General features: G+C 57.3%; 2 protein-coding genes across 7 annotated transcripts; both read right to left on the reverse strand.

Moving 5' to 3' along the window:
• Nucleotides 1-83: 83 nt before the first annotated feature.
• On the reverse strand, nt 84-2,578 carry MMP23B (matrix metallopeptidase 23B). Its single transcript, XM_055583627.1, has 8 exons — nt 2,242-2,578; nt 1,777-1,913; nt 1,556-1,695; nt 1,324-1,491; nt 797-961; nt 604-714; nt 403-529; nt 84-295 (listed from the first exon to the last, which is right to left on the reverse strand). The coding sequence occupies exons 1-8, from the start codon at nt 2,398-2,400 to the stop codon at nt 121-123; spliced, it is 1,182 nt and encodes a 393-aa protein (XP_055439602.1). The 5' UTR covers nt 2,401-2,578; the 3' UTR covers nt 84-120.
• Nucleotides 2,579-4,036: 1,458 nt separating this feature from the next.
• Nucleotides 4,037-16,575, reverse strand: MIB2 (MIB E3 ubiquitin protein ligase 2). 6 transcript variants are annotated; one of them, XM_055582509.1, is made up of 20 exons: nt 15,987-16,575; nt 14,415-14,502; nt 10,501-10,756; nt 10,251-10,422; nt 9,230-9,336; nt 8,847-9,041; nt 8,555-8,697; nt 8,344-8,451; nt 7,263-7,367; nt 7,018-7,180; nt 6,805-6,938; nt 6,571-6,719; nt 6,329-6,485; nt 6,076-6,236; nt 5,860-5,986; nt 5,540-5,773; nt 4,950-5,128; nt 4,681-4,874; nt 4,496-4,598; nt 4,037-4,357 (listed from the first exon to the last, which is right to left on the reverse strand). In XM_055582509.1, the coding sequence occupies exons 3-20, from the start codon at nt 10,745-10,747 to the stop codon at nt 4,045-4,047; spliced, it is 2,991 nt and encodes a 996-aa protein (XP_055438484.1). In that variant the 5' UTR covers nt 10,748-10,756; nt 14,415-14,502; nt 15,987-16,575; the 3' UTR covers nt 4,037-4,044. The 6 variants fall into 6 exon arrangements, with proteins under 6 accessions (XP_055438484.1, XP_055438488.1, XP_055438485.1 ...); XM_055582513.1 differs by lacking the exon at nt 15,987-16,575 and having other exon boundaries at nt 4,533-4,598; nt 8,344-8,439; nt 14,415-14,568; XM_055582510.1 differs by lacking the exon at nt 15,987-16,575 and having other exon boundaries at nt 8,344-8,439; nt 14,415-14,568.
• Between the last annotated feature and the right edge of the window lie 8,595 nt (nt 16,576-25,170).

Here is a 25,170-nt window from a genome sequence, read left to right on the forward strand (position 1 = left end):
CCCGCTCAGCAGGCTCCCCACCCGCTGGGCGCAATTACAGCCGCCCACCCTCCCAAGAACGGGCAAGGAGACTTGAAAGACAAAGTGCTTTATCAGCGGCCTCAGCCCCAAGGGCGGCACTCAACTCCGCACGCGGATGCGCCAGGAGTAGGTGCTGAGCACGCGCTGCCGCCGGCGCACCACACACGTGTAGGTGCCCTCGTTGATGGCGTTGGCGATGATGCTCAGGTGCGCTTCGCCCAGGGCCAGGTAGCCGGGGTAGGAGAACTCTAGGGGTTCCTGGTCCTTGTACCAACTGCAGAGAGGGCGGAGGGCTGGGCAGGGAGGGTCCCGCCCTCCCCTCTTCGCGCCCCCCGCCCCCCCCTCCCCGTCCCCAGTCGGGCGCTGGGGTGGGTCACTCACTATACTTTGCCTTTCTTGTGGAGGATCTTCTGACCGCAACGGAAGGTCACATTCCTGCCCTCGGGCACCAGCTTGGTTTTGGTCCTGGGGGGCGGCGGGGTGGCGGCCACCGTGGGGAAGGGGAACTCTGCTCGGGGTGGGGGAGCCAGATCAGCGCTGGGCGCCCCCGAGCACCCAGGCCAGGCGGACACCCGACCTCACCATAGCAGAAGTCGCAGCTGCTGGGGCACAGCCTCTTCATGAGTCGCCGGCGGGTGTCGCAAAAACCCCTCCGCGCCCAGGACGCGCACACAAACAGCCTGTCCAGGCAGCCTGCGGAGGCAGACTGACCTCAGGACGCGCCCGCCCCCGCCCCCGCCCGCCTCCCGCAGCCCACCGCCGGTCCCGCACTCACCGTAGAGCCGGTGAAGCCCCCACAGCTCGTCCTGCGATAGTGCCTTCCAGCCGCGCAGCGTGGCGTTGAGGTGCATGAGCGCCCGGCCGTGCTGGGAGTGCATCAGGCCCAGCGCGTGGCCGATCTCATGGGCCGCCACGTGCACCAGGTCGGTGAGCCACACGCCTGCGGGCCCGGCCGGTCAGCGCCCGGTACCCGGCCCAGCACCCACCCCCACCCAACCTCCTTGCTCCCCGCGGCCTGCACAGCTGCTGCAGCGCAGGGAGCCTCCCCGCCGCAGCCATGGAAGATAAGAATGTTCCAGGCCGGCTAGGCGGTGAGCTGGCCCCCAGGAATGCGGCTCCGGCTCCGGCTCCAGCGGTGTGGGGGTGGAGGGGCTTCAGGACTCCCGGAACCCAGGCCTACGGCCTCGGACCAGCCTTCCCCTCCCCGCCGGCCTGACCCCAAATCCCCTGCACGACCCCTCAAAGATCCCCGCTGTTCCCACCGTAGTGGAGGGGCCCCATGGGAGGCCAGGACCGCGTCACCTTTCTTCCAGCTGTAGCGCGTGGGGCCCAGGACCCAGTACTCGCTGTCGTCAAAGTGGATGCCGCCGTGTGGGGGAAAGAAGGCGTGGGCCAGCTCGCCCGTGGGGCCGTCGAAGCAGTGGTGCAGCGGGGAGACCAGGCAGTCCGTGTGGTTGATGGGGTAGAAGCCTGGGGGAGCACGGGCCTGAGAGAGGGCCTCTGGGTGGGGCGGGGGCAGGGGCACGGCGCCCACCTATGCGGAGATCGCTGGGCTGCTCGGGGGCCACCTCGCGGAAGCTGAAGGGGGACACGTCACTCCACATGCGGAAGGCGGCGGCCAGACCCCGCCGAGTCTCGCTGGGGCTGAGCAGGTTCCTCGGGAAGGAGAGGATCCTGGGGTAGGAGTCACGGTCAGGGGTGGCGGCAAGGAGGCACCGGGCTTGCACCACCCACCTTCCAGGGCCAGGGCCGCACTTGTACGTAAGGTTGAAGTGTTCCCAACGCAGCCTGGCCGGGGTCAGAGTGTAGCGGCGTCTGCGGGGCGCCGGTGGGTGCGGCGGACCGAGGCTCCCGGAGGCCAGGACGCCCGAAGTCTGGGGCACAGCGTCTCCCTTGAAGGGAAGCAAGTGCTCCGTGGGGAGGCAGTAGGGACTGTCCCCAAGCCCCAGGTCGCGAGGAAAAGGGCCTGGAAAGGGGGCGCGCTCCAGGGAGCGCTGATGGCCCCTCTTTCTTCCTTTCGGCTGTTTCTGGTTTTCTACCCCGAGCCGGGTTTACTTAACAGAAAGAAAAAGTTACTAAAAACAAGCCAGGTCGGAGTGGGCGGAGCTGGCGGCAGATTTGCCCCCCACCGGCCCCTCCCCCCGCATCCGCGGACATGCGGACTCACGCCGGGATCGCGGAGCTGGGGCCGGACCCACCCGTTCCCGCGCCCGCTCTCACCTGCGCTACTCTCGCCCCGGCCCGGTTCGCTGGGGTCGCTGGCCAGGCCAACAGCACGAGCGCAGGGAAAAGGCACAGCGCGCCCAGCACCGCTCCAAGCCGGCGGGCCCGGTCGCCGGCCCCCGACGCCGCCGAGGGGACGCAGGCCCCGCGGCCCATGGCGCCTGCGGACTCGCTGTCGGGGCTGGGGCGGCGGGGCGGCGCGGCAACGGCTCGGATTACAGCCCCGGGGGGAGGGCGCGCGGCCGCCCCTGAAGGGAACCAGCTGGCAGCCCACTGTCGGGAGCACCCTCGCCGCCTCCAGCCTGGGGCGCAGGGACCTGGGCCTCTGGGTCGGTGGCGGTGGCCTGGGCAGGGCCCGCTGGGCGGGGTCACTTGGCAGTGGGGGGGCGAGGAGGGCCCCGGACGCCAGAGAAGGGACAGATGCCAGGGACTTAGGCTTAGGCGGGAGTGTCAGCTGGGGTCCCCAAACTCTCTGGAAGTTGAATGACTCGGCAGCTTTTCTCCCAAACGGAGTCCCCCCCAAGCCCCTCGACACTGCATGAGACCCGGCAGTGGAACCTCCATCCTGGTCAACTGAGGACACGTCCCCCGCAGGCGCTGGCGACAGGGACCCCGCAAGAGGGGAGGGACGCGACGGGAGGGGACGTGGCAAGTGAGTACCAGGCTAAGGAAGAGGGATGGCGCCTGCGGAGAGGGGTTTGTGTGCCAGGAGAGAGAGGGACCTGCCGGGGCCAGCGGAAGGACCTGGCAGGCGACAGGGAAAGCGCACAAGGTGCGGGGGTGGGGGCCACAGGGAGCCAGGAATCTGCACTAGGCGCTCCCTGCGGCGCGCAAGCAGGACCGAAGTCTGGACAGTTCTGGGTAGGGGCTGGGGGCCGGGTGTTCTGAGAGCAGAAGACTCGACGGGACGACTTTCAGGCTGCGCCTGGCTGAGGAGCCGAGCTAGGCTGGAGGGAGGCGAGGGCGCCTCTGGGCTGGGGGAACCGGGATCCAGGGCTGGGCGGGAGGCCCGCCGGGGCGGAGCGGACTGCGGGAGGGGAGACGGGATGGGGGCTGGGGGAATTGCTCCGAGTGGAGAGGCGCCCAGCCAGAGGAGGCCGGGGGTGCGGCCCCTCCCCATTCTCCATCCAGGCTTTGAGCCCAGAGTGACAGTGGCGCACCGGGCCAGCAGGGTCAGCGCCAAGTGGCTGGCGGGCAGCCTTGAGGCTCCAGGGGAGCATTTTGGTGGTTCTTGGAAAGCGCCCGGCTGCTGGGTCCAGACGAGGGCAGTCCCCCTTCCCCCACTTCATGACTAAGTTCGAGCCAGCACACCGACCCTCTCTGTCCGGTGTCCTACCCTCTCCCCAAATCCGTATTCCGCCTCCCACGCTCAGCGGTCCTGGGACCCTGCCGGGGCTCCTGGCTTCAAACCGGAGGCCTCGCCCAACTCCCCACTTAGCCAGGATCGCACAGTCTGCTGCGAGACCGGGTCCTGCTTTAGCCAAAACCCGTCTCTGTAGCCCACCCCAGGAGCCGGGAGGTGGCTACTGCTGGGGTTTCGGTCCACTCAGTGCCCCTGGACGACACCGCAATCCCAGGACCCCGTTCTTTCTGGCTAGGGTCCGGGCAGCACCCTGGACCCGTGAGTCCTGGGAAGAAGGGCAGAATACGGGTCGGAAGAGGCCCTGCAAGCCTCTGGCCAAAGCGCAGAACCCAGCGCTGGGCCAACGGTGTAAGGGGTGCGGTCAGAACAGTCCGCGGTGGGGGACCCGCACGGCCCCGCCCCAGACAGGCAACCAGGCACAAAGTCCAGCAATCTTTTTATAAAATACAGAGAAAGGGCTCGTGAGGGCGGCCGCGGGGCATGGCCCCGGAACGAGGCGGGGGGGCGCCGGCTACACGAAGATCTGGATGCGGTCGCGGATGGGCTGGCGGCAGATGGGGCAGGCGCTGAGCGCCGCGCCACAGGGCGCGCACGCGCCGTGGCCGCACTGGAACACGAGGCGGATGTGGCTGTCGATGCAAATTGGACAGGTGATGCGCTCCTCCATCTGCCGGTAGCGGCTCTGCAGCTCCTCCACCAACTGCCGCGGTGGGCCGGGCGCCGGGGCCGCGCTGACCACCTCCGTGCCGTCTGCGGAAGAGGTCCAGGTAAGGGGCGGGGGCTCGGGACTGAGGTCTTGCGAGAGAACCCGAACAGAGATGTGAGCCACGACAGGGGGCGGGGCCGTGGACAGCGGGCGGGGCCGCGGGCGGGTGCAGCGGCCCACACCTGGGGGCAGTGGGGCGGGGCGGGCGCCGGGCCCCACCTGGGCGCAGCTTCTTGCTGATGACCACCTGGCACCTGATGCATTTCTTCATCCTGCGCGCGCACTCTGCGGGGGGGGGGGGGGTAGGGCACTGTTGAGTGAGGGGCCGTTCAGCCCGGCCGCCGCCCCCTCCCCACCCCGCACTCACCCTCGCACACTGTGCGATGCTGGCAGGGCGAGAACAGCACCAGCAGCGCCAGCTCCGAGCACACTAGGCACTCAGCGGCCTCGGGCCCCGTCGTCGCGGCCACATGCAGGTTGGTCACAGTGTTCGGAGCACTGAGCACCAGTCTTGGACCCTGGGCCAAGCCCCCGCTGCCACTGCCTCCAGCCTGCCGCTCCCTGCGTGAGAACAGGGGTCTTGAAAGGGCCCGGAGTTTCGAGCCCGCCCCCCACCCCCGCGCCCCGCTGGCTCACCGGAAGCGCTGAGCACAGCCCTGCAGGGCTTTGAGCAGGCGACCCTCGGCAGCCAGGTCCAGGGGGCTCCGGCCGCGGTGGTTGGCGTAGCTCAGGTCCGCGCCCTCCAGCGCTAAGTAGTAGGCCATAGCCGCGCCTGCCGTCAGCTCCGCGCTGCCCGGAAGGCCAGAGGCCTGTAGCTGGATGGCAGGACAGACGCTGGTGAGGGCAAGCGCCTGGGAACACTGGTCTGAAGGAAGCCTCGGCTGGTATCTGGCTGCAGAGGCCTGAGCACCTGCCTCCTGAGGCCCCTGGAGCCAGAGGCAAAGGGCCCCACTAGGCAGCTGGTGGCATGAAGGCCATGTTCTGACACACCACTCGGCCTATAGCAGGGCCCAGCCCCCCTAGACCCCACTCCCTCTCCCCAGATGGTCAGAATCTCAGGAACACTGGGCCAGCAGTGGTGACCAGGGTCGCAGAACAAACCACTGTGACCCAGACTGCCCGCCCTACAAGGCCTGGTCTGGCTGTCCTGAGGGCAGGGAGGGCAAAGGAGCCTGTGGCCCAGTTCTGTGCCCCCCTCCCCAGCATCCAGAGTCACGTTTCCTCACCCTGGACAGCAGCTGCAGGGGACCCGGGTCCCCTGCGCTCCCATCAGCTGCCAGAGGCAGCAGCTGGTGGCGCTGCAGGGCCACGTGCAGAGCCGTGTCCCCCTCCTCGTCCTCGGCGTTGACGCTGCAGCCGGCGTCCACCAGCAGTGGCACCAGCCCCACGTGGGCCTGCTGCACAGCCAGGTGCAGCGGGGACTGCAGCTTACGGTTGCGAGCGTTCACATCACAGTGGCCCTGGGGAGGGGTGGGCACGGGCTCAACCCAGGGACCCTGGTGGGCCCTGACACCCCAGTCCGAAGCCCAGGGGACTCTGTCCACACCTCTCGGATGAGAACCTGGGCCACCTCCCCGTGGTTGTTGAAGGCGGCCAGGTGCAGTGCCGTAAACCCATCCTCCTTCTTGGCGTCCACCAGCTGCCGCGCCCGCGCCAGAATCCTCCTGACAGCTCTGTGGGAGCAGCGAGATGCCTCTGGGGTCAGGGGCGACCCAGGGTGGCCCGGTGGCACAGCAGGAGCTGTGTGTCACCCCAAACTCACAGTGTGTGGCCTTTGAGGGACGCATGGTGCAGCAGAGTGAAGCCCTGGCTGTTGGTGGCAGTGACGTCGATGCCTGGCACCTCGGTGAGGACCTCCACAATGCCGCTGGCACCAGTGCCCGCTGAGATGGCGCAGTGCAGGGGTGTATCAGCATGGGCATCCTGCCGGTGGTAGGCCAGTGATGACTTGGCAAGGAGGTCTCAGCCATGACCTCCTTGACCCCAGGGCCAGAGCCAGGGGACCCAGCACTCACAGGCAGGTTGACGTCACAGCCATGCTCACACAGGACCTTCACCACCTCCAGGAAGCCCCTCTGCACGGCCACATGCAGTGCTGAGCTCCGAGTGCTGTTCAGAGCATTGGCCCCACAACCCGAGCTCAAGAGCACCCGGGCAGCCTCGGGCTGGTTCCTGGCAGGAGAGGAAGCAGGAGGGGCGATGTGCCCACCGGCTGGACCTGCAGGCCCAGCCCCCTCGCACTCTGGCCGGGCCTCACCCCAGGGCTGCGTAGTGCAGTGCCGTGTTGCCCTCATCATCCGGCAGGTCAACGCCCGCCTGAGCCTGCAGCAGCAGCCGCACCAGCTCCACCTGGCCTAGGTAGGCAGCCATCTGCAGGGCAGTCCTGCCCTGATTCTTGGTGTCCACCTGCCGGGAGAGGCAGAGGGTTAGTCCCTGGCTCTTGGCCCCCTCGCTGGGGCTGCCTGGGCCAGGAGGCAGGTCTCAGGCTCGCCTGTTCTGGGTGCCGCCGCAGCAGGTCCAGAGCCCGGGCCACATTGCCCAGAGCCACCTCCACCACCAGCCTCCCTGGGTGCTCCAGGTCACTCTTCTGGGCTCGAAGCTTGTCCAACACAACACTCAGGGAGCCTGGGGAGGGTGGGGTTGAGGGTCAGTGGTGGCCAGGGCAGCCCTGCCCCAATGAGCTGCCCTCACTGGATGCCCTCACTTTTGTTCTCCCGGGCTCGCCCAGCTACGTCCAGGTTGGCATCTTCCTCAGGCCGGTAGGCCACCAGGCAGGAGGGGCTAAAGGTCCACAGCTTCCCACTGACCAGCACACCCACGTTCCCGTCTCCGAAAACCTTCAGCACTCTCCCAATGCGGCCCAGAGCCTGAATGAGGAGAGGGTGGGGTCACAGGCGTGCCTCCCAGGGGTTAGTGTGATGGGCATGGAGGTAGGGGTGGGGGACTCACAGGGGCCATGTCATCGGTCCACTCCCCATGGCCAGCCTGCAGCCGCTTCACCGTGTCAAGGTCATCGATAACCCGCACCACCTCACCCACCAAGCAGGAGTTTTGCTGAGTGACAGGAGCACAAGAGAAGCACGTGAGGGGCCCCAGCGGGCATGGTTGCCCGGGGTCGGAGAGCAGGAAGCCCCCACCCTCATCCAGCTCCACCTCACCAGGACCCCAGCCCCTGCCTGAAAACACAGAGAGTCTCACCCAATAAGGGTGACAGGTGACCAGGACAGCCCTGCTGGCCCAGCCTCAGAGCCACGGGGGTTATGGCCAGAGTCAGCTCAGGGGTGTTCAGGCTGGGGCAAGCCTGATCACGGGCTGATGGGAGGGTGGGCAGTACGGCCAAGACCAGCCCAGCCCAGCTTGGAGGAGGGGCGCCAGGATGACTGGGGGCAGAGCCTGAACGTGGCAGGGTCAGGGGCTGCTCCTCCCGCACCCCAAACCTTTCCTGGCAACTTTCTCCACACCTGTGCCCTCACCTGCACAGACAGAACTCACTGTATAAACCACCTGTCCTGTGACCCCGCCACACCTCCTCCTTGAAGGCCCACATGTCCCAGGTGTCCCCAACTCAAGCTGAGTGCTGGCTCTGCATTCTGTCCAGGGGCCGTCACCGGATGCTCTGCCACCTGCCCTCCACCTCCTCCCTCCTGCTCTGAGAAATACTGCTTCTCAAACAGCTCTCACCATGCCCCACCACCCTGATTCAGGGTCCACCCCTGTCCTAAGGGGCCTTCCCAGCCTTCAGGCGGCACCCACAGTAGCATTCTAGGAACTCTGCCCAACCATGCCACCTGCAGCCTGCAAGGCTCCTCTGGCCCTCAGAACACACACTGGGCCCTGGTCTGCCCCCACTTCCAACAATGCCCTGGACCTCCCCTTCCCATCTAGGTCCCTCTCCCTGGACTGAATCCCCTTCAGACCCACCAGGCCCTGACCTCGTCCTTCAGGGCCAGAGGAAGGCACTCCCAGGGCCGAGCGGGTACATGAAAGGGGGTGAAGAGCAGAAGGGGCTCAGCTAAGCCCCCCCATGCACCTTGGTGAGAGCCCCAGGGTGGAAGGTCCAGCGGGTCTTGTGGCTGAACTGCACACGCACGTCCCCACGGTCTGTGATGCGGTGCACGGTGCCCGTCTGTCCGATAAACTGTGGCGGGTCATGGAGGCGGTGGCCAGGTAGAGCAGGAGGGTGGGGGGCCAGAGGACATGGGGAGGCTGGGCACGGGAACTCACCAGGTGGGGCATCTCACCTTGGCCATCCGGGGGTTCCACCCGCCGTGGCCTTCCTGCATCTCCCTCAGCAAATCCGTGTCCAGCAGACATTTGACCTTGTCCCCACGCTGGAAGGGCTGGCCATCAGCACTGACCCTGCGCTGCAGCTCTGCGGGCTTGCCTGGGGGTGGGGGGTGCAGCAGGCCTGGCTCAGGCAGTTCCTTCTGCCTACACTGCTCACCTCAGTGACTCCAGAGACCACCCCCGGGCCCAGGGCAGGACGGAGGGCAAATGGGGGGGGCAGGGCACGTGGTGGACGCCCGCCCATACCAAGCCTTGGGAGGTGGTCCCTGTAGTAGAAGCCGCCAGCTGCCTCGCCCACACACTTGAGATCCACCTTGCCCTTGTGGCCCACACGGTACACGTTGGTGGTGCCATCAGCCCATGTCACACTGGCCACGCTCCGGCCTGTCTCCACGTCCCAGCCACGGATGTCCACTACTCGGCCTGGCTTCCCTTCTCCTCCTGGGAGACAGTGGCCCCACCAGCAGGGTAAACCCACGCCATGAGGATGAGCCACAGCTGGCGGCAACTGCCTCCCACAACCGCCCCCCCTTCCCACCCCCCTACTCGCCATCCTGAGCCCCCCACCTTCCTGCCCTCTCACTCACCATCCTGTGAGCCCCCCACCTTCCCACCTGGCCCCTACTCACCATCCTGTGAGCCCCACTCCCAGTCGGGGCCCCGAACCACCTTCGCCCCCTGGAAAATGCCCCTTAACGGGATCCTTGGGAGGCCCTGGCGGGGACTCAGCATGACCCTACAGGAAACAGAGTGGGTCCCAGGCCATGAAGGGCAGTGGTGCCAGAGGCAGGCCCTATGCTTTGCCAGCCCTGCTCCCATTCCCGCCCCGGGGTCTCTTCCCCTGGAACAGCAGGCCCCCCAGGCCAGTGCCCTCCACACTGGACCTTGAGTGGGGCTGCTGACTGGTTCCCTCCAGGGGCCTTTCATGACACCAGGTTGGACGGGTGCTCCAGGCCCACCCTCACCGCATGGTTCCTGTGTGTGGTCACACCACATCTGCCACCTCCTGGAGAGCTAGGTATCCTGTCAGAGCTATGCCCAGAGCTCAGCACCCGGCCTGGCCTGGGGAGGGTTCAGCATGTGGGAAACACGGGCATGAGAAAGGCAGGCCTGGCCAGAGGTGTTGGATGGCTGCTCCCAGCTCCCTCGCTAGCCAGCACATCCCTCCCCTCCACGGGTGGTGGTATCAAGGAGCCGAAGGCGACAGTGTAGGTGGCAGGGGTGCACCTCTGGGAGCCCATCCTCCCTAGCGTGGGCCCTCCTGACCACAGCAGATGCAAGCAGCACACCACACAGGCCACTCTCAGAGCCCCGGTCAGGCAGCACTGGGGGGCCAGGGAGAGCCTGGCGAGACGAGGGTCAGGGTGAGAGGAGGCCCCATCCACAGCACCGACCTCCGCAGACCTGCTAGGTGGACACAGTCGCCTTCTGTGGGGGGTTGGGGCTGTTGTCAATGCCCAGGCCCCTGGGGTGATCACCACCCTGGTCACTCCTCCAGGAAATGGCTCAGGACAGACTTGACCTGCAGCAGAGCAGTCAGCGGGAAGCAGCGCCAGCTCTCCCAAGACTCGTCGTGGGTCAGAGGCCTTTTCAGGAGGCCCTGGACGCTTGCAGGTGGGGTGGGACACTGGGACGGCTGGGGGGACTCACGGGCGGGAGTGGGCCGTCTCGTAGCGCTCGAAGGCGTGGGCCAGGTCGTGCTTGTTGTGCATGTAGCATTGCGTGCAGAGATCGTAGTCGAAGCAGATACGGCACTTCCAGCGCATGCCCCGCAGCCCATGCTTCTTGCAGCAGTCGCAGATGATGTTGGGGTGGCGGACACCTGCAGGGCGCAGGGTCAGGAGCGCCGCAGGCCCCCCCCCAGCCCAGCTCCGCCCCAGCCCCGCCCCCAGGCCCGCACCGATTTGGGCGTTGTCATAGAGCAACAGGTCGTGTGCGCCCTGGTAGCCCGCGCGGTAGTTGGTGCGGGTGCCGTGGTCCCACTGCACGACCACCGTGCGGTCGGGGGTCGAAGGGCTGCCGTGGCGGCCGAGCTCCACCACCGTGCCCACGCCGCCCTCGCCGCCGTCCTGCTGGCCCCACTTCCAGTCCACGCCGCGCACCACGCGCATGCCCACCTGCACGCCCGCTTGGGGGTCTGGGTCCATGGTGGAGGCCTGCGGGGAGAGGGGACCATTGGGCCACATGGAGAAAGCCACACGAGGTCACACCAGAGGACTGCCAGGGAGAGAGGGAAACCACTGTGGGGGAGGGGCACACAGAAATGCCCTGGGGCTGGAGGGCAGTAGGACACCTCTCTGGAAAGGGACCCTCCCCCAGCTGCCCCCCTCCAGCAGCTATGGGGAGATGGAGCAGTAGTGTGGGGGCAGTCCTGGTGATGGGACTCCAGCTCCCCAGGGACCAGGGAATAAGATCTGGTCAGAAGGTCTACACGGCAGCAGATTAGGTTCTGGGTGCCTGGCATGGGGGTGGGGGACAGGGCGGGGCCCACTAGGACTGCAGATATCAACATGCAAGGTAAGACAAAACTTTCTGAAGAAACACTGACTGGCACTTAAGACTAGAGAGGCACAAAGACCGTGTACCCAGAGTGAGGAAAGAGCCTGCTGACCTCATGCACAAAGCAGACTATCTAACAGAAAACAGGAAAACCCTGCGACAGGTACCTCCAGCACCTAGCACATTGTGGGGCTGATGCTGCCCACAGCCCGGTGAGCGGTGCTGCACCGTCACTCGGGCCTCACTGCCGGGCCTTCCTCTGAGAGGTGTGGCCTGGCCACCCCAGGCAGGCCCTGACGGAGCTGGCACAATTCACAGCAGTGCCCGTGTGAACCAGGTCCTGACAAGATTTACTTTCAAGGGAGCACAACCCACCACATTACACAGCAGAGCTCACAAACGGACGCTGAAGGAGAGGAGCCTTGCACCTGACCCCACCGATAGGAAGCTCACAGGCAGAACAAGCAAAGCCAGGGCGCCGGAGGCAGGGAGACCGTGGCTGAGCCAGTCACAGGGGCTTGGAACCGGGGACATGCTATTTCCTCATCTGGTTGCCAATTACATGTGTGTTCACTTTGCAACGCTGGACCACTCATGACCTGTGCCTCCTGGCATTATGTGATTCTTCAATAAAATTGGTTTAACAGCAATGGATTTGAACAACCCCTAAGAGTTTAAAGCAACAGGACCTGAAGTGGGAGGGGACCTGGGGCCCCTCAAGACAGTAATGAAGCAGTCACCCCTCCATCTCTGGAGACTGCCTCCCCAGCATGAGGGCCCCAAGGCCGGGGAAGATGCAGGCCTGGATCCCTGAACGAAGCTCACTGCACTTCCAGTGGCTCCTGGAAGGTCAGAGGAGGCCCGGAAACCTGCTGGGGTATAGCTACTCCCTCTAGTGCCCAGTGGCCCAGAGCAGCCATAGCCTGACAGGCCAGCCTAAGGCTTGACCAGCAACAGGGAAGGAAACCCACACGTCACCCCTGCACCTGGATCACCCCCCCCCAACCCCAGCCCAACAATCAGCATCCCAAGCCTGAGCCCACAGGTCACCTGACAGCCACCCTCTGTCCAGTCTCACCTGCAGGCCAGCGCCCGGCACAGGGTATGCAGGGGAGGGGCACTGCCTACAGGGCGAGGCTCCTGGGCCACACCCAGCCTAGAGTCCAAGTGAATGACCCTCAGATTCTCAGTGGTATGAACTGCTCAGCCAACTCAGCCTTCTGCGAGTCCTCCCCAACCCCCACAGGTGCCTGTGCCCACTCCCTCCTCACCCCACCCAGGACCACCAGGGCTTCCAGATACAGGTAGACCATCTGAAATGACAAGTCTTTCGAACTCGAAGCCCAGTCTCAGCAAATCACCCTGCTGCTCCTTTACCTGGACAGCTGCCCCACAGGGGCTGTACGGCCTCCTGCTCCCGCTGCCCTCCAGCCACCCTCCCCCCATGACCTCTGGACCCACTGAAGATGGGGCACCAGGGCTTTTCTGTCCTGCTGGCCACAACGAGAAGCCCACATGAGAATGCCTGTGGCTCTTTGGTGCCAGTAAGCCCCAGACAAGGGCAGGGCCTGTGGGCTGCTGCCTCATCAGAGTGCTGTTCACGTGTGGCCTCTGCCTCCTGCCTGGCATCTGTCAGCAGCTGCCATTCATGTGCAAGTGGGCAGGGCAGCCCAGCCTGAGCCAGTGGCCCAGTGGCAGAGAGGAGGTGCTGCCCTTCAGGGCACAGGCCCTCCTCCCACTGGGAGCCTCCAGGATTGCCATGGCTCCTGGGCAGTGCTGAGCTGCCCCCTACTCTTCCCAGGCACTCCTGCTGAGCTAGTCAGCCAGGCAACCACATACCCAAACAAGTGTGGGCAGATAGGCAGCGAGAGTGCCTGCTTGCAGGGGACATGCCACCTGCAAGGCCCAGAAACTGGCCCTGGATTGAGATTAAGGGGCAGGAAAGGACGCTCTCCCAAGAGTCAGCACCACAGTTATTCTGTAGCCTGTGAGCCCAGCCTCTCAGCCCACCTGGCCGGCTGCCGCACCCACCCCTTCTGTAGGCCTACAGATCCACTGGCCATGGGCTGCAGACTGTCTCCAACAAGACTCAGGGTGACTGGACACCTTAAGCAGGAGGGCAGGTGTGGCCAGTGCCTGGCTCTGCCCTCAGGGGGATGGACAGAGAATGGTCAGGAGTGGAAGTGCCCAGCAAGGTCTGTGGGAAAAGAGGACCAAGTCTCAGCCAGCAGTGGCTCCACTAGGTCACCAGCAAAGTCCAGCCTGTCACAAGAAGTGCCTCTGACCAGCACCTGTCGTGTTCACATCCCTATTTATAGCACAGCCAGACAGTTCTCCAGTGCCGGCCAGCAACCTGCCACGCTCCCTAAGTATGTGGCCCTGGGAGCCCACTAGCCCACGGGGGACAGAGCTGAAGGGACACGCTGAGCCTCGGGCTTCCTCCTGCTCAGACCAGTGCCCCTGAAGGAGGACAGTGGACAGAGAAGAGCAGTCCTCCCCTCCACACTCCACCCTGGGTGCCCATGTGGGTCCTGTGCCACAGCACCTCCATCCAGCCTGGCATCACTGCAGCTGGGTCTGAGCAGGGACCCCAACAATGCCCCCTGCTTGCCCTCCTGGCTCCCAGACCTTGGACACAGCATTGTAGGACCCCCGTGAAGCAGCCCAGAGGCTTTCCAAGCCTCTCTGCTACTCTGCCACCTGCCTCCCTCCTGTCTTTGTCATTGTTGTCACCAGGACCCAGGAGATGGCCATTCGGGCTCCATGTGACCCCCAGGTCCCCAGCCCTCCCACTATCAGGGCTCACTATCTCACCTCAGAAGGTCTCCAAGGGTGTGAAGGGAGGGGATGGCAAGTGGGGAATGGACCAGGGTCAGGGGAAGGGAGAGGATAGGGAGGAAGGGAACTCTTGTTTCACTGAGAAATTCACCCAGAGAGCTCTTCCTTTTTCTCCTTTTGGCAGAAACACTGTACTCTAACATCTTCCTCAGAGTGTACAACCCAGGCATCTGGCGGCATCAGAACCCCCATAGGCTGTCACTGCAAAGGTTTATGACAACCCTGAGGGTTTCCCAAGTGGCGCGATGGTAAAGAATCCTCCTGCCAATGCAGGAAACACAGGAGATGGAGGTTCCATCCCTCAGTGGAGAAGATCCCCTGGAGTAGGAAATGGCAACCCACTCCAGTATTCTTGCCTGGAAAACTTCATGGACAGAGGTGCCTGATGACCAGCAGTTCATGGGGTCGCCAAGAGTCAGACACAGCCAAGCGTGAACAAACACAGAGGCACTCAGGGCATGAGCAGCTGGCACTTACCTTAGTGTATACACCAGCCTCTTGTCAGCATCCCAAATGCTTAGCTGCTGTTTCTCGGGTCACAAGTTTGCTCAGCCACCAAGATTTCCTGTTGGAGATTGGAATCCATGGCTGACACAGAGCACAGCAAACCAAACAGGTAGAAAGTCAGCAGGTCTGGGGAAAAATGGGTTTTAAAAGGCAGTCTTAAACTTTTAGCATTTACCATCTCAACCAAATGGGTGGACACCTGGGTCTGCTCTATTGGTTTACTAGTTTCTCTTTGGAAGGCAGAAGTATTTCTAAAGCACACGTTTAGACAGTATAGAAATAAAGTATTTGCACTATTTTGATTATTTTATGAAAAAAACTTTAAAAAGCTGCAAAGAGTAAATCCCATTTAGCTAGGAAGTTGGCAAACTGTCTTTATTGAAAAGAATCAACTTGGGTGCCGACTGCTGGCCACCAGAGGCTGCCACTCCTTTCTGGGCACCTCCGGCTGGTCTAATGACGGTGTTTAAATCCGCACCACATGTGGCACAGTCAACTGGCAAGACTTGGCGAATCATAGGCTCCAGTCACGTGGTAGCTCTTGCTGAGGCCGAGGTGGACATCCTGAGTAGCCAGGGAGTCTGGCCTGTCAGTCACCTGCTGGAAGAAGGCCTAAAGGAAGTAGAAGGAGGCCATCACCCTAATCCTAGTGACCCAAACAGAAGCCCTCAGGCAAGGGCAGTCATCACCCAACCACTGCACAGGGCCAGTCTTGGGCGGGAGCATGACATTCAGATACTTGTTGCACCTGGAGCAACAGGCCAGAGGGAAAGGCGAGAGGAGGGGACCCGCCAGGAACGACCTGGTGTGCCAGTGCTCCCATTGTAACGTTCCCGCAACCCCTGCCCTGCTGATGCCCACCAGGAGCCTGTCTGACACCTTTACTTATTTTCTCTATTGGTTCTGAGCTCAAAAGGAGAGAGGCAGGATTATTCACACCCCAACACCCCAGACATATTAAAAAACAAGCAAAACCTTTTTGACGTGGCATCAGACAAAATCTGAGCCCCTCAAGAGCTCTCTTATCTAGCTGCCCAGTCGTCCCCCGCCCGCCTACAGACAGGTGGGCTGCAGCCCTGAAGCCTGGAGACTTGGAGGCTGGCCTTTAACCTTCGGCTCAAGCCCTGAGCCATCCGACCCTGCGGCGGCGGGGGGGATGCCAAGACGCACAATCAGCGCCTCGCTGGTTTGTCTACACGCCCATGCACGGCCCACGATAACGACACCAGAGCTGCCCCAAGGGCCTGCCTCCTACCCTGCAGGGCTCCGAGGGTCTAGGGCCGCCGGGGTAGGGACCGGAGGGGTGGCGGACCCGGCTCAGCCGACGTCAGCGCCCAGCGCTGCGCCTTGGACTCCAGCAGCTGTCCTGCGGGGGGGCGGGGCTGGACAGGCTGAGCCGGGCGCCCACACTGAAAGTGACCCCTTCCTCACTCGCTCGGGTCCGTCCCGCCCCTGTCATTCGTCACCTTCCTCGGGAAACCGCCCCGGGCCCCCGCCGCTGCCAACCCCGGGCCTAGTGGCCCTGTCGACCCTTCCACTTGCCCGGAAGTTTGAGTCCGGGCCGCTCTGCGCCTAGGCTCCGGGGGCCTGAGAAGCGCCGAGTCTGTCAGTCGGTCGGCTGCGGCCTCAGTGTGTGGGGTGGCCAGCCCGCGAGCCAGACTGCTCTGAGCCAGCCAACCTGCCAGGTGCTCAGCTGTGCCGCGCAGCGCCGGAGTCCACTGGCTGAGGGCGCCCAAAGCCCCCGGCGCCAGGGGCTCAGGGGCCAACGCGAGGCCTGCCGGGACCCGTAGTCCGCAGCCCCCTGGGACCACAGCCGGGGGGGGGGGGGGCGGGCCCGAACCACAACTCCCAGGAGGACCAGCAGAGCCGTGACGTAGGGGGAGTGAGGGCTGAGCTACGGCCCTAGTCCCGCCCCGACAGGGAGGGGAGCCGACAGCCTTGCTTCCGGGAAAATAGTTCGAGTCCGCTCTCGCGTCTGATGACGTGTGCACACGTCTTGAGACGAATACAGAGTGAAAACTACGGCAATTCTCGCGCCTCTCAACGCGTGGTGCCACGGCGAAGGAGGCGTAGGGACACTGGCACCCAAGCCACCCGGCTTCCGAAGACTGCGCACGCGTAGGCCTGGACCGAGGGTACCAGACGACCACGCCCCTGCGGCGGAGGGGCGGGGCCATAGGCGGAAGTGCGTCACCCTCGCCCGGCCCTACGTGGCGCTGCTGGTTTCGGAGCCGCGTTGGGTTGCTGTGGAGACGGTTTGCTGAGCCTTCTGGGTGTAGAGATGAGGCGTTTTCACAACTTCTTTTACTTGATATATTTTAAAATCAGAGTTATGCCAGTGCATGGTGTGTCTGTGTGTCTGTGTGTTTGGTTTTAATTCTCGCAGAAATGAAGACAGTGAAAAACAGCTGTCACATGCCAGTTTCCCCCAGAGGCAAATACTTCCAACCCTTGTAATAGCTTTTCTTCTGACAAAAACCTTTACGTTTCTCAGCCAGAGAAGACTGGTTTTTGATGTATTAAATTTAGACATTTTTGGGACTTCCCTGATGGTCCAAAGCTAAGACAACGCCCAGTTGTGGATGTGACTAGTGGGGAAGTAAAGCCTGATGCTGTAAAGAACAATATTGCATAGGAACCTGGAATGTTAACCCATGAATCAAGGTAAATTGGAAGTGATCAAACAGGAGATGGCAAGAGTGTACATCAACATTTTGGGAATCAGTGACCTAAAAATGGACTAGAATGGGCAAGTTTAATTCAGATGACCATTATAACTACTACTGTGGGCAAGAATCCCTTAGAAGAAATGGAGTAGACCTCCTTGTCAACAAAAGGGTCTGAAATTCAGTACTTGGGTACCATCTCAAAAATGACAGAATGATCTCTGTTCATTTACAAACCATTCAGTATCACAGTAATCCAAGTCTATGCCCCAACCACTAATGCTGAAGAAGCTGAAGTTGAACAGTTCTATGATGACCTACAAGACCTTGTAGCTGCTGCTGCTAAGTCGCTTCAGTCGTGTCCAACTCTGTGCGACCCCGTAGATGGCAGCCCACCAGGCTCCCCCATCCTTGGGATTCTCCAGGCAAGAACACTGGAGTGGGTTGCCAGTTCCTTCTCCAATGCATAAAAGTGAAAAGTGAAAGTGAAGTCGCTCAGTCGTGTCCAACTCTTAGCGACCCCATGGACTGCAGCCTACCAGGCTTCTCTGTCCATGGGATTTTCCAGGCAAGAGTACTGGAGTGGGTTGCCACTGCCTTCTCCACAAGACCTTGTAGAACTAACACCAAAAAAAAAAAAAAAAAAAAAAGATGTAATTTTCATCATACAGGACTGGATTGCAAAACTGGAAAACCCAGAGATAGCTGGAGTTACGGGCAAGTTTGCCTTTGGAGTACAAAATGAAGCGGGGTAAAGGCTAACAGTTCTGCCAAAAGAACGCACTTGTCATAGCAGACACCTTCTTCCTACAACGAGAGAGAGAACTTTACACATGGACATCACCAGATGTCAATACCAAAATCGGATTGATTATATTCTTTGTAGCCAAAGATGGAGAAGCTCTATATGGTCAGTAAAAACAAGATGAAGAGCTGACTAGCTCAGATCATGAACTCCTTATTGGCAAATTCAGCCTTAAATTGAAGAAAGTAGGGAAAACCACTAGGCCATTCAGGTATGACCTAAATCTAATCTGTTATGGTTGATTATACAGTGGAAGTGACAAATAGATTCAAGGGATTAGATCTGATAGAGTGCTTGAAGAACTATGGATGGAGGTTCATGACATTGTACAGGAGGCAGTGATCAAGACCATCCCCAGAAAAAGAAATGCAAAAAAGCAAAATGGTTGTCTGAGGAGGCCTTACAAATAGCTGAGAAAAGAAGGGACGTGAAAGGCAAAGGAGAAGAGGAAAGATGTACCCATTTGAATGCAGCGTTCCAAAGAATAGCAAGGAGAGATAAGAAAGCCTTCCTCAGTGATCAATGCAAAAAAAGAGATGAAAACAACAGAATGGGAAAGACTAGAGATCTCTTCAAGAAAATTAGAGATACCAAGGGAACATTTCATGTAAAGACAGGCACAGTGAAGGACAGAAACAGTATGGACCTAACAGAAGCAGAAGATATTAAGAAAAAGTGGCAAGAATATGCAGAACCATACAAAAAAGATCTTCATGACCCAGATAACCACGATGGTGTGATCACTCACTTAGAGCCAGACATCCTGGAGTCCGAAGTCAGGAGGGCCTTAGGAAGCATCACCACACATAAAGCTAGTGGAAGTGATGGAATTCAAGTGGAGCTATTTCAAGTCCTAAAAGATAATGCTGTCAATATGCTGCACTCAATATGCTGGCAAATTTGGAAAACTCAACAGTGGCCACAGGACTGGAAAGGGTCAGTTTTCATTCCAATCCCAAAGAAAGGCAATGCCAAAAAAAATGTTCAAACTACTGCACAATTGCACTCATCTCACACACTAGGAAAGTAATGCTCAAAATGCTTCAATCAAGGCTTCAACAGTGTACATGAACCAAGAACTTCCAGATGTTCAAGCTGGATTTAGAAAAGGCAGAGGAAGCAGAGATCAAATTGCCAACATCCATTGGATTATCAAAAAAGCACTAGAGTTCCAGAAAAATATCTACTACTGCTTTATTGACTATGCCAAAGCCTTTGAAGTCAAGGCCCACCTGACTTCAGACTCCAGGATGTCTGTCTCTAAGTGAGTGATCACACCATTGTGGTTATCTGGGTCATGAAGATCTTTTTTATGGAAAATTCTTAAAGAGATGGGAGTACCGGAACACCTTACCTGCTTCGTGAGAAATCTGTATGCAGATCAAGAAGCAACCATGAGAACTGTACATGTAACAACAGACTGGTTCCAAATTGGGAAAGGAGTACGCCAAGGCTATATATTGTCACCCTGCTTATTTAACTTACACGCAGAGTACATCATGTGAAATGCTGGGCTGAATGAAGCACAACCTGGAAACAAGATTGCCTGGAGAAATAACAATAACCTCAAATATGCAGATGACACTACCCTTATGGCAGAAAGTGAAGAGGAACTGAAGAGCCTTTTGTGAAAGTGAAAGAGGAGAGTGAAAAAGCTGGCTTAAAACTCAACATTCAAAAAACAAAGATAATGGTATCTGGTCCCATCACTTCATGGCAAATAGATGGGGAAACAGTGGAAACTGTGACAGACTTTACTTTATTGGGCTCTAGGATCACTGCAGATGTTGACTGCAGCCATGAAATTAAAAGATGCTTGCTCCTTGGAAGAAAAGCCATGGCAAACCTAGACAGCATATTAAAAAGCAGAGACATTACTTTGCTGACAAAGGTCCACCTAGTCAAAGCTATAGTTTTTCCAGTAGTCATGTATGGATGAGAGAGTTGGATTATAAATAAAGCTGAGCATTGAAGAATTGATGCATTTGAACTGTGGTGTTGGAGAAGACTCTTGAGAGTCCCTTGGACTGCAAGGAGATCCAACCAGTCAATCCTAAAGGAAATCAGTCCTGAATGTTCATTGGAAGGACTGATGCTGAAGCTGAAGCTCCAATACTTTGGCCACCTGATGCAAAGAACTGACTCATTGGAAAAGACCCTGACGCTGGGAAAGATTGAAGGCAGCAGGAGAAAGGGACAACAGAGGATGAGATGGTTGGATGGCATCACCAACTCGATGGACATGAGTTTGAGCAAACTCTGGGAGTTGGTGATGGACAGGCAAGTCTGGCGTGCTGCAGTCCATGGGGTGGCAAAGAGTCAGACACAACTGAACTGAACTGAACCTGATCATCCAGTGGCTAAGACTCCACACTCCTAATGCAGAGGTGCCAGGAGCCAGCATGGGAGTCCCCACCCATGACTGCCAGGAGCCAGCACGGGAGTCCCCACCCCATGACAAGGTCATGTGGGAGAGATCTGGTGGGCAAGGTGAGCCAGAACTCGAGGGGTGCCCCTCTGGGCCTACCTGAGTGTCTACCCCAAAACCTGAGCCTGTCTGTTTTACTGCTTCATGACTTTCACCAACTCCTTTGACAGTCACGAGGGGCTATCCCCAACCACTCTTATCTGTAAGAAAAGCAACTTAGAGCTCTAGTTACTAAGTCTCCAGGGTATAATAAGGTGTGTTACAATTGTGATCCCCTCAGAAAGCCTTCTGACCTGCCTAACAGGTTTCCGGACTCCTACAGCTATGCATGTGATTGTTTGCGACCTTCCAGCCGTATGTGAGGCACAAGGAGACTCAGTTACAACGCAGAGCCTCCCAGGGAGTTAGAAATTGTTAAAATAAAATCAATAGACGAATTCTTTGTCGAGTTAATGCCTGCTGCCAAGTTTCCATATTTCCCACCCACTGTGTCCCTGAGAGTGTATTGATTAATATAGTTTATATAAGTAGAAACTTTAATGTTAGCAATAACCTTAGACTCCTGAGCTAATAAATTCTTCCTTTAATTACCCCCACTGCACCCTTGCCCTATAGGAATGCAACTTTGCCTAGCGCTTTTGGGGAGTGGTACTAAACTCTAAAGTCACCTTTGGAGAAAATAAGTTTTTCTGGTTGACTAACTCTTATCAGAATAAAAATGTTAGCAGGTCTCCTGACCAGAAGATGATGTAAATCATAAAGCCTTTGTATCTGAAGAAAAGCCTGGTTTCAAGGTCTGCTGACCTTGCATGACTTTACATCCTCTATTATCTTCTATGTACAATTTTGGGTATAAAAGCCCCTGCTGGAAATAAAGCTACGGACCCTGCTCACTAAGCTTGGTCTCCCCATGTCGTTCTTTCTTGTCTCCTTTTCTTTCCTTTTGTCTCTACTCTTTCTTCAGGCCAAAGTAATTGGAGCGTGGGGGTATATTAATTTCCCACATAAATCAATTATAATTAGGCCTCTGATTCTCTCCATTGACGCTATCCCTTTTCGCCAACGCCGTCATCCTGAAGGAATCCCTGGATCCAACCAGGGCTGGACCCCGGTACAGAGGCCTGGGTTTGATACCTGCTCAGGAAAATGGATCCCACTTGCCAACATAAGACCCAGTGCAGCCAAATAAATAATGAATATATTTGTGACTACTTTATAAAAAGTAAAAAACATAAAATAAATTTAGACATTTCTATGGACTTCCCATTAAGGTCAAGGAGAAGCATGCTCTCCAAACAACTCTCTGCCCACCTCACCCCACCCCTACATTTTCACAACTGTTCACAATGAGGGCTTAAAAATTATATCTCCTTCTCTACTTTCTCTTCATTTGTTTTGGTCGCTAAGTTGTCTCGGACTCTTTGGGACCCCATGAACCGTAGCCCACCCGACTCCTCTGTCCATGGTATTTTCAGGCAAGAATATTGGAGTGCATTGCCATTTCCTCCTCCAGGGGATCTTCCTGACCCAGGATTCGAATTTGTATGTCTCCTGCTTTGGCAGGCAGATTCTTTACCGTTGAGCCACCAGGGAAATCCTCTTTCTCTTCATAGTGACCTAGTATTTCTCTTGTGCCTGGAATTTTATGTGGCTTGTTTTCTTTGTCACCTGCTTATCAATAACATTTTCCAAAGGCTCAAACACATCAGAACTGTTTAATTTCTGGAACCCCCTTTTCACTGCAGACTGATGGCATTTTCAACCCACTCACAGCACTGCCCTCTTGACCCTTCCTCTGCCATCATTCCTCTGACTCTTGGCCTTTCTCCTGTATGGTTCCCTTTTCCTGGAACCCCTTTGTGGTTTACTCTCTTATTTTGCTGAAATCAGTAGCTTCCTGAGAAGGGTGCTTGTCTGAAATATGTTTATTCTGTTCATCACCTGTGGATAGTTTGGTAGGGTATAGAATTCTAAATTGGAAATACTTTTCCTTCAAACTTTCTGAAGTCATAGTTTTTGACTGTTGGCTTCCAGGGCTGCTGTGTAAAAGGTCAAAGTCATTATGATTCTTCACCATTTGTGTGTGATATTTGTTCTCTCTGAAAGATTTTAGGATTTTCTCGTTATCCTTCAGTTCAGTTCAGTAGCTCAGTAGTGTCCAACTCTTTGCGACCCCATGAGCTGCAGCACACCAGGCTTCCCTGTCCATCACCAACTCCCAGAGCTTGCTCAAATTCATGTCCATTGAGTCGGTGATGGCATCCAACCATGTCATCCTCTGTCATCCCTTTCTCCTCCTGCCTTCGATCCTTCCCAGCATCAGGGTCTTTTCCAACGAGTCAGTTTTTTGCATCAGGTGGCCAAAGTATTGGAGCTTCAACTTCAGCATCAATCCTTCCAGTGAATATTCAGGACTGATTTCCTTTAGGATGGACTGGTTGGATCTCCTTGCAGTCCAAGGGACTCTCCAACACCACAGTTCAAATGCATCAATTCTTCAGCACTCAGCTTTCTTTATAGTCCAACTCTCTCATCACATCTTTATTCTTGGTGTTCTCAAATAACACAACAATATACCTTGATGTGGGCTTTGATCATGGTACTGTGCACACAGTGGTTCTCTCCATTCTACATATTCATGTCCTTTAGTTTTGGAACTTTGTGAAGAACAAGCCCCCTCCATAGTCTATGTTCTGTCTTGATGAAATTCCTTTTACATTCTGACTGGACCTCTAATTTTAATTTTCTGTTCTCACATAGTGTTTACCTCTATTTCTGGTAAATATTCTTTTTAAAGTTTAATTTATTTATTAATACTTTTGGATGCAGTGGGTCTTCATTGCTTCTCAGACTTTCTCTAGTTGCAGCAAGCTGTGGCCACTCTGCTTCTCATTGTGGTAGTTTCTGTTGTTATGGAGCATGGGCCCTTGGCATGTGGGCTCAGTAGTTGTGGCACACAGGCTTTGTTGCTCTGTGGCATTTGGGATCTTCCCAGTGAGTGTTAGTCGCTAAGTCATGTCTGACTCTTTGTGACCCCATGGACTGTAGCCCACACGCTCCCCTGTCCCTAGAATTCTCCAGGCAAGAATACTGGAGCAGGTTGCCATTTCCTTCTCCCAGATGGAGATCTTCCCATCCCTGGGATTGAACCAGGTCTCAAACTATTCAGGCAGATTCTTTACCAATGAGCTGCCAGGAAAGCCCCAAGTAGCATTTGGGATCTTACCAGACTAGGGATCAAACCCATGTCCCCTGCACTGGCAGGTAGATTCTTAACCACTGGACCACCAAGGAAGCCCTCCAGTAGATATTCTTAAATTTACCTTTCATCCCTTATTTTTGTTAATTAAGCTCTTTTATAGTATTATTTATAATAAGAAATAGTCATTTTGTCTTTGTCCCTAGCTTCTGATGGGCTTCCCTGGCGGCTCAGATGGTAAAGCGTCTGCCTGCAATGCCAGAGACCTGGGTTCAATCCCTGGGTAGGGATGATCCCCTGGAGAAGGGAATGGCAACCCACTTCAGTACTCTTGCCTGGAAAATTCCATGGATGGAGGAGCCTGGTAGGCTACAGTCCATGCAGTCACAAAGAGTCGGACACAACTGAGCGACTTCACCTTCACCTTCTGATACAATGTTCCTAAAACCCTTAAATTTTCTAAGTCAGAAGAGTGATAAAGGTGCATTTTGATATTCATAACATGCCTCTTTCCATCACACCTGAGTTTATTTTAACAACGTGGTCTTTGGAAAGCTCCTAGGGGTGGGGGCTGGTTGCCAGGGGAACCAACCAAGTGATTAGATGGTTGGGACTCTCAGCCTCACCCTCTGACCTCTGGGGAGGTTGGCAGGGGCACTGAATATTGAGCTCAATCACCAATGGCTAATTAACCAGTTATGCCCATGAAAACCCCAAAGGATAGGGCTGGGAGCACTTCTGGATGGATGAACATACAGAAATTCAGGGAATGTTGTGCCCAGAGAAAACATGGAAGCTCCATGCCTGGTCCATACACCTGGCCCTACATACCTGTGCCATCTGGCCATCCCTGAGTTACATCTGTTTATAATAAACTGTTGATCTATGAAGTAAACTGCTTCATATGAATCGCAGCATGCCAGGCTTCCCTGTCCATCACCAACTCCCAGAGTTCACTCAAACTCATGTCCATTGAGTCGGTGATGCCATCCAGCCACCTCATCCTCTGTCATCCCCTTCTCCTCCTGCTCCCAATCTCTCCCAGCATCAGGGTCTTTTCCAATGAGTCAACTCTTTGCACGAGGGAGCCAAAGTATTGGAGTTTCAGCTTAAGCATCAGTGATGCTTAGGACCTTGTTTTTCATCCATTCTATATACACTAGTTTGCATCCGCTAACCCCAAACTCCCACTTCATCCTTCCTTCAGCCCCTCCTTCTTGGCAACCACAACTCTGTTCTCCATGTCTGTGGGTTTGTTTCTGTTTTGTAGATAAGTTCATTTGTGCCATGTTTTAGATTCCACACATGAGTGATATCATAGTATCTGTCTTTCTTTGACATAATTCACTTAGTACATTAATCTCTAAGAATATTCATGTTGCTGCAAACGACATTATTTCATACTTTTCTATGGCTGAGAAGTATTTCACTGTGTATATATACATCTTCTTTATCCTTTTATTGGTCCATGGACATTTGGATTGTGTTCATGTCTTGGCTATTGTGAATAATGCATGTACCTTTTTGGATTAGAGTTTTTCTGGATAGATGTCCAGGAGTGGGATTGCTGGGTCATATGGCAATCTCTTTTTAGTTTCCTGAGGAACCTCCACACTGGTTTTCACAGT

This window comes from Bubalus kerabau, chromosome 5, assembly GCF_029407905.1.
Source record: "Bubalus kerabau isolate K-KA32 ecotype Philippines breed swamp buffalo chromosome 5, PCC_UOA_SB_1v2, whole genome shotgun sequence".
NCBI lineage: Eukaryota > Metazoa > Chordata > Mammalia > Artiodactyla > Bovidae > Bubalus > Bubalus kerabau.

Excerpts from the sequence above, each read along its gene's own strand:
- MIB2 (XM_055582509.1), bottom strand. The coding sequence starts at position 10,747 with ATGGACCCAGACCCCCAAGCGGGCGTGCAGGTGGGCATGCGCGTGGTG. Across the intron at positions 4,875-4,949 it reads GGCTGTGCTCAGCGCTTCCG|GGAGCGGCAGGCTGGAGGCA; the intron begins GTGAGCCAGCGG and ends GTTCTCACGCAG. Across the intron at positions 4,599-4,680 it reads GCATCGCACAGTGTGCGAGG|AGTGCGCGCGCAGGATGAAG; the intron begins GTGAGTGCGGGG and ends CCCCCCCCGCAG.
- MMP23B (XM_055583627.1), bottom strand. The coding sequence starts at position 2,400 with ATGGGCCGCGGGGCCTGCGTCCCCTCGGCGGCGTCGGGGGCCGGCGAC. Across the intron at positions 1,914-2,241 it reads CCGGGGCGAGAGTAGCGCAG|GGAGACGCTGTGCCCCAGAC; the intron begins GTGAGAGCGGGC and ends CTTCCCTTCAAG. Across the intron at positions 1,696-1,776 it reads CACTTCAACCTTACGTACAA|GATCCTCTCCTTCCCGAGGA; the intron begins GTGCGGCCCTGG and ends CTCCTACCCCAG.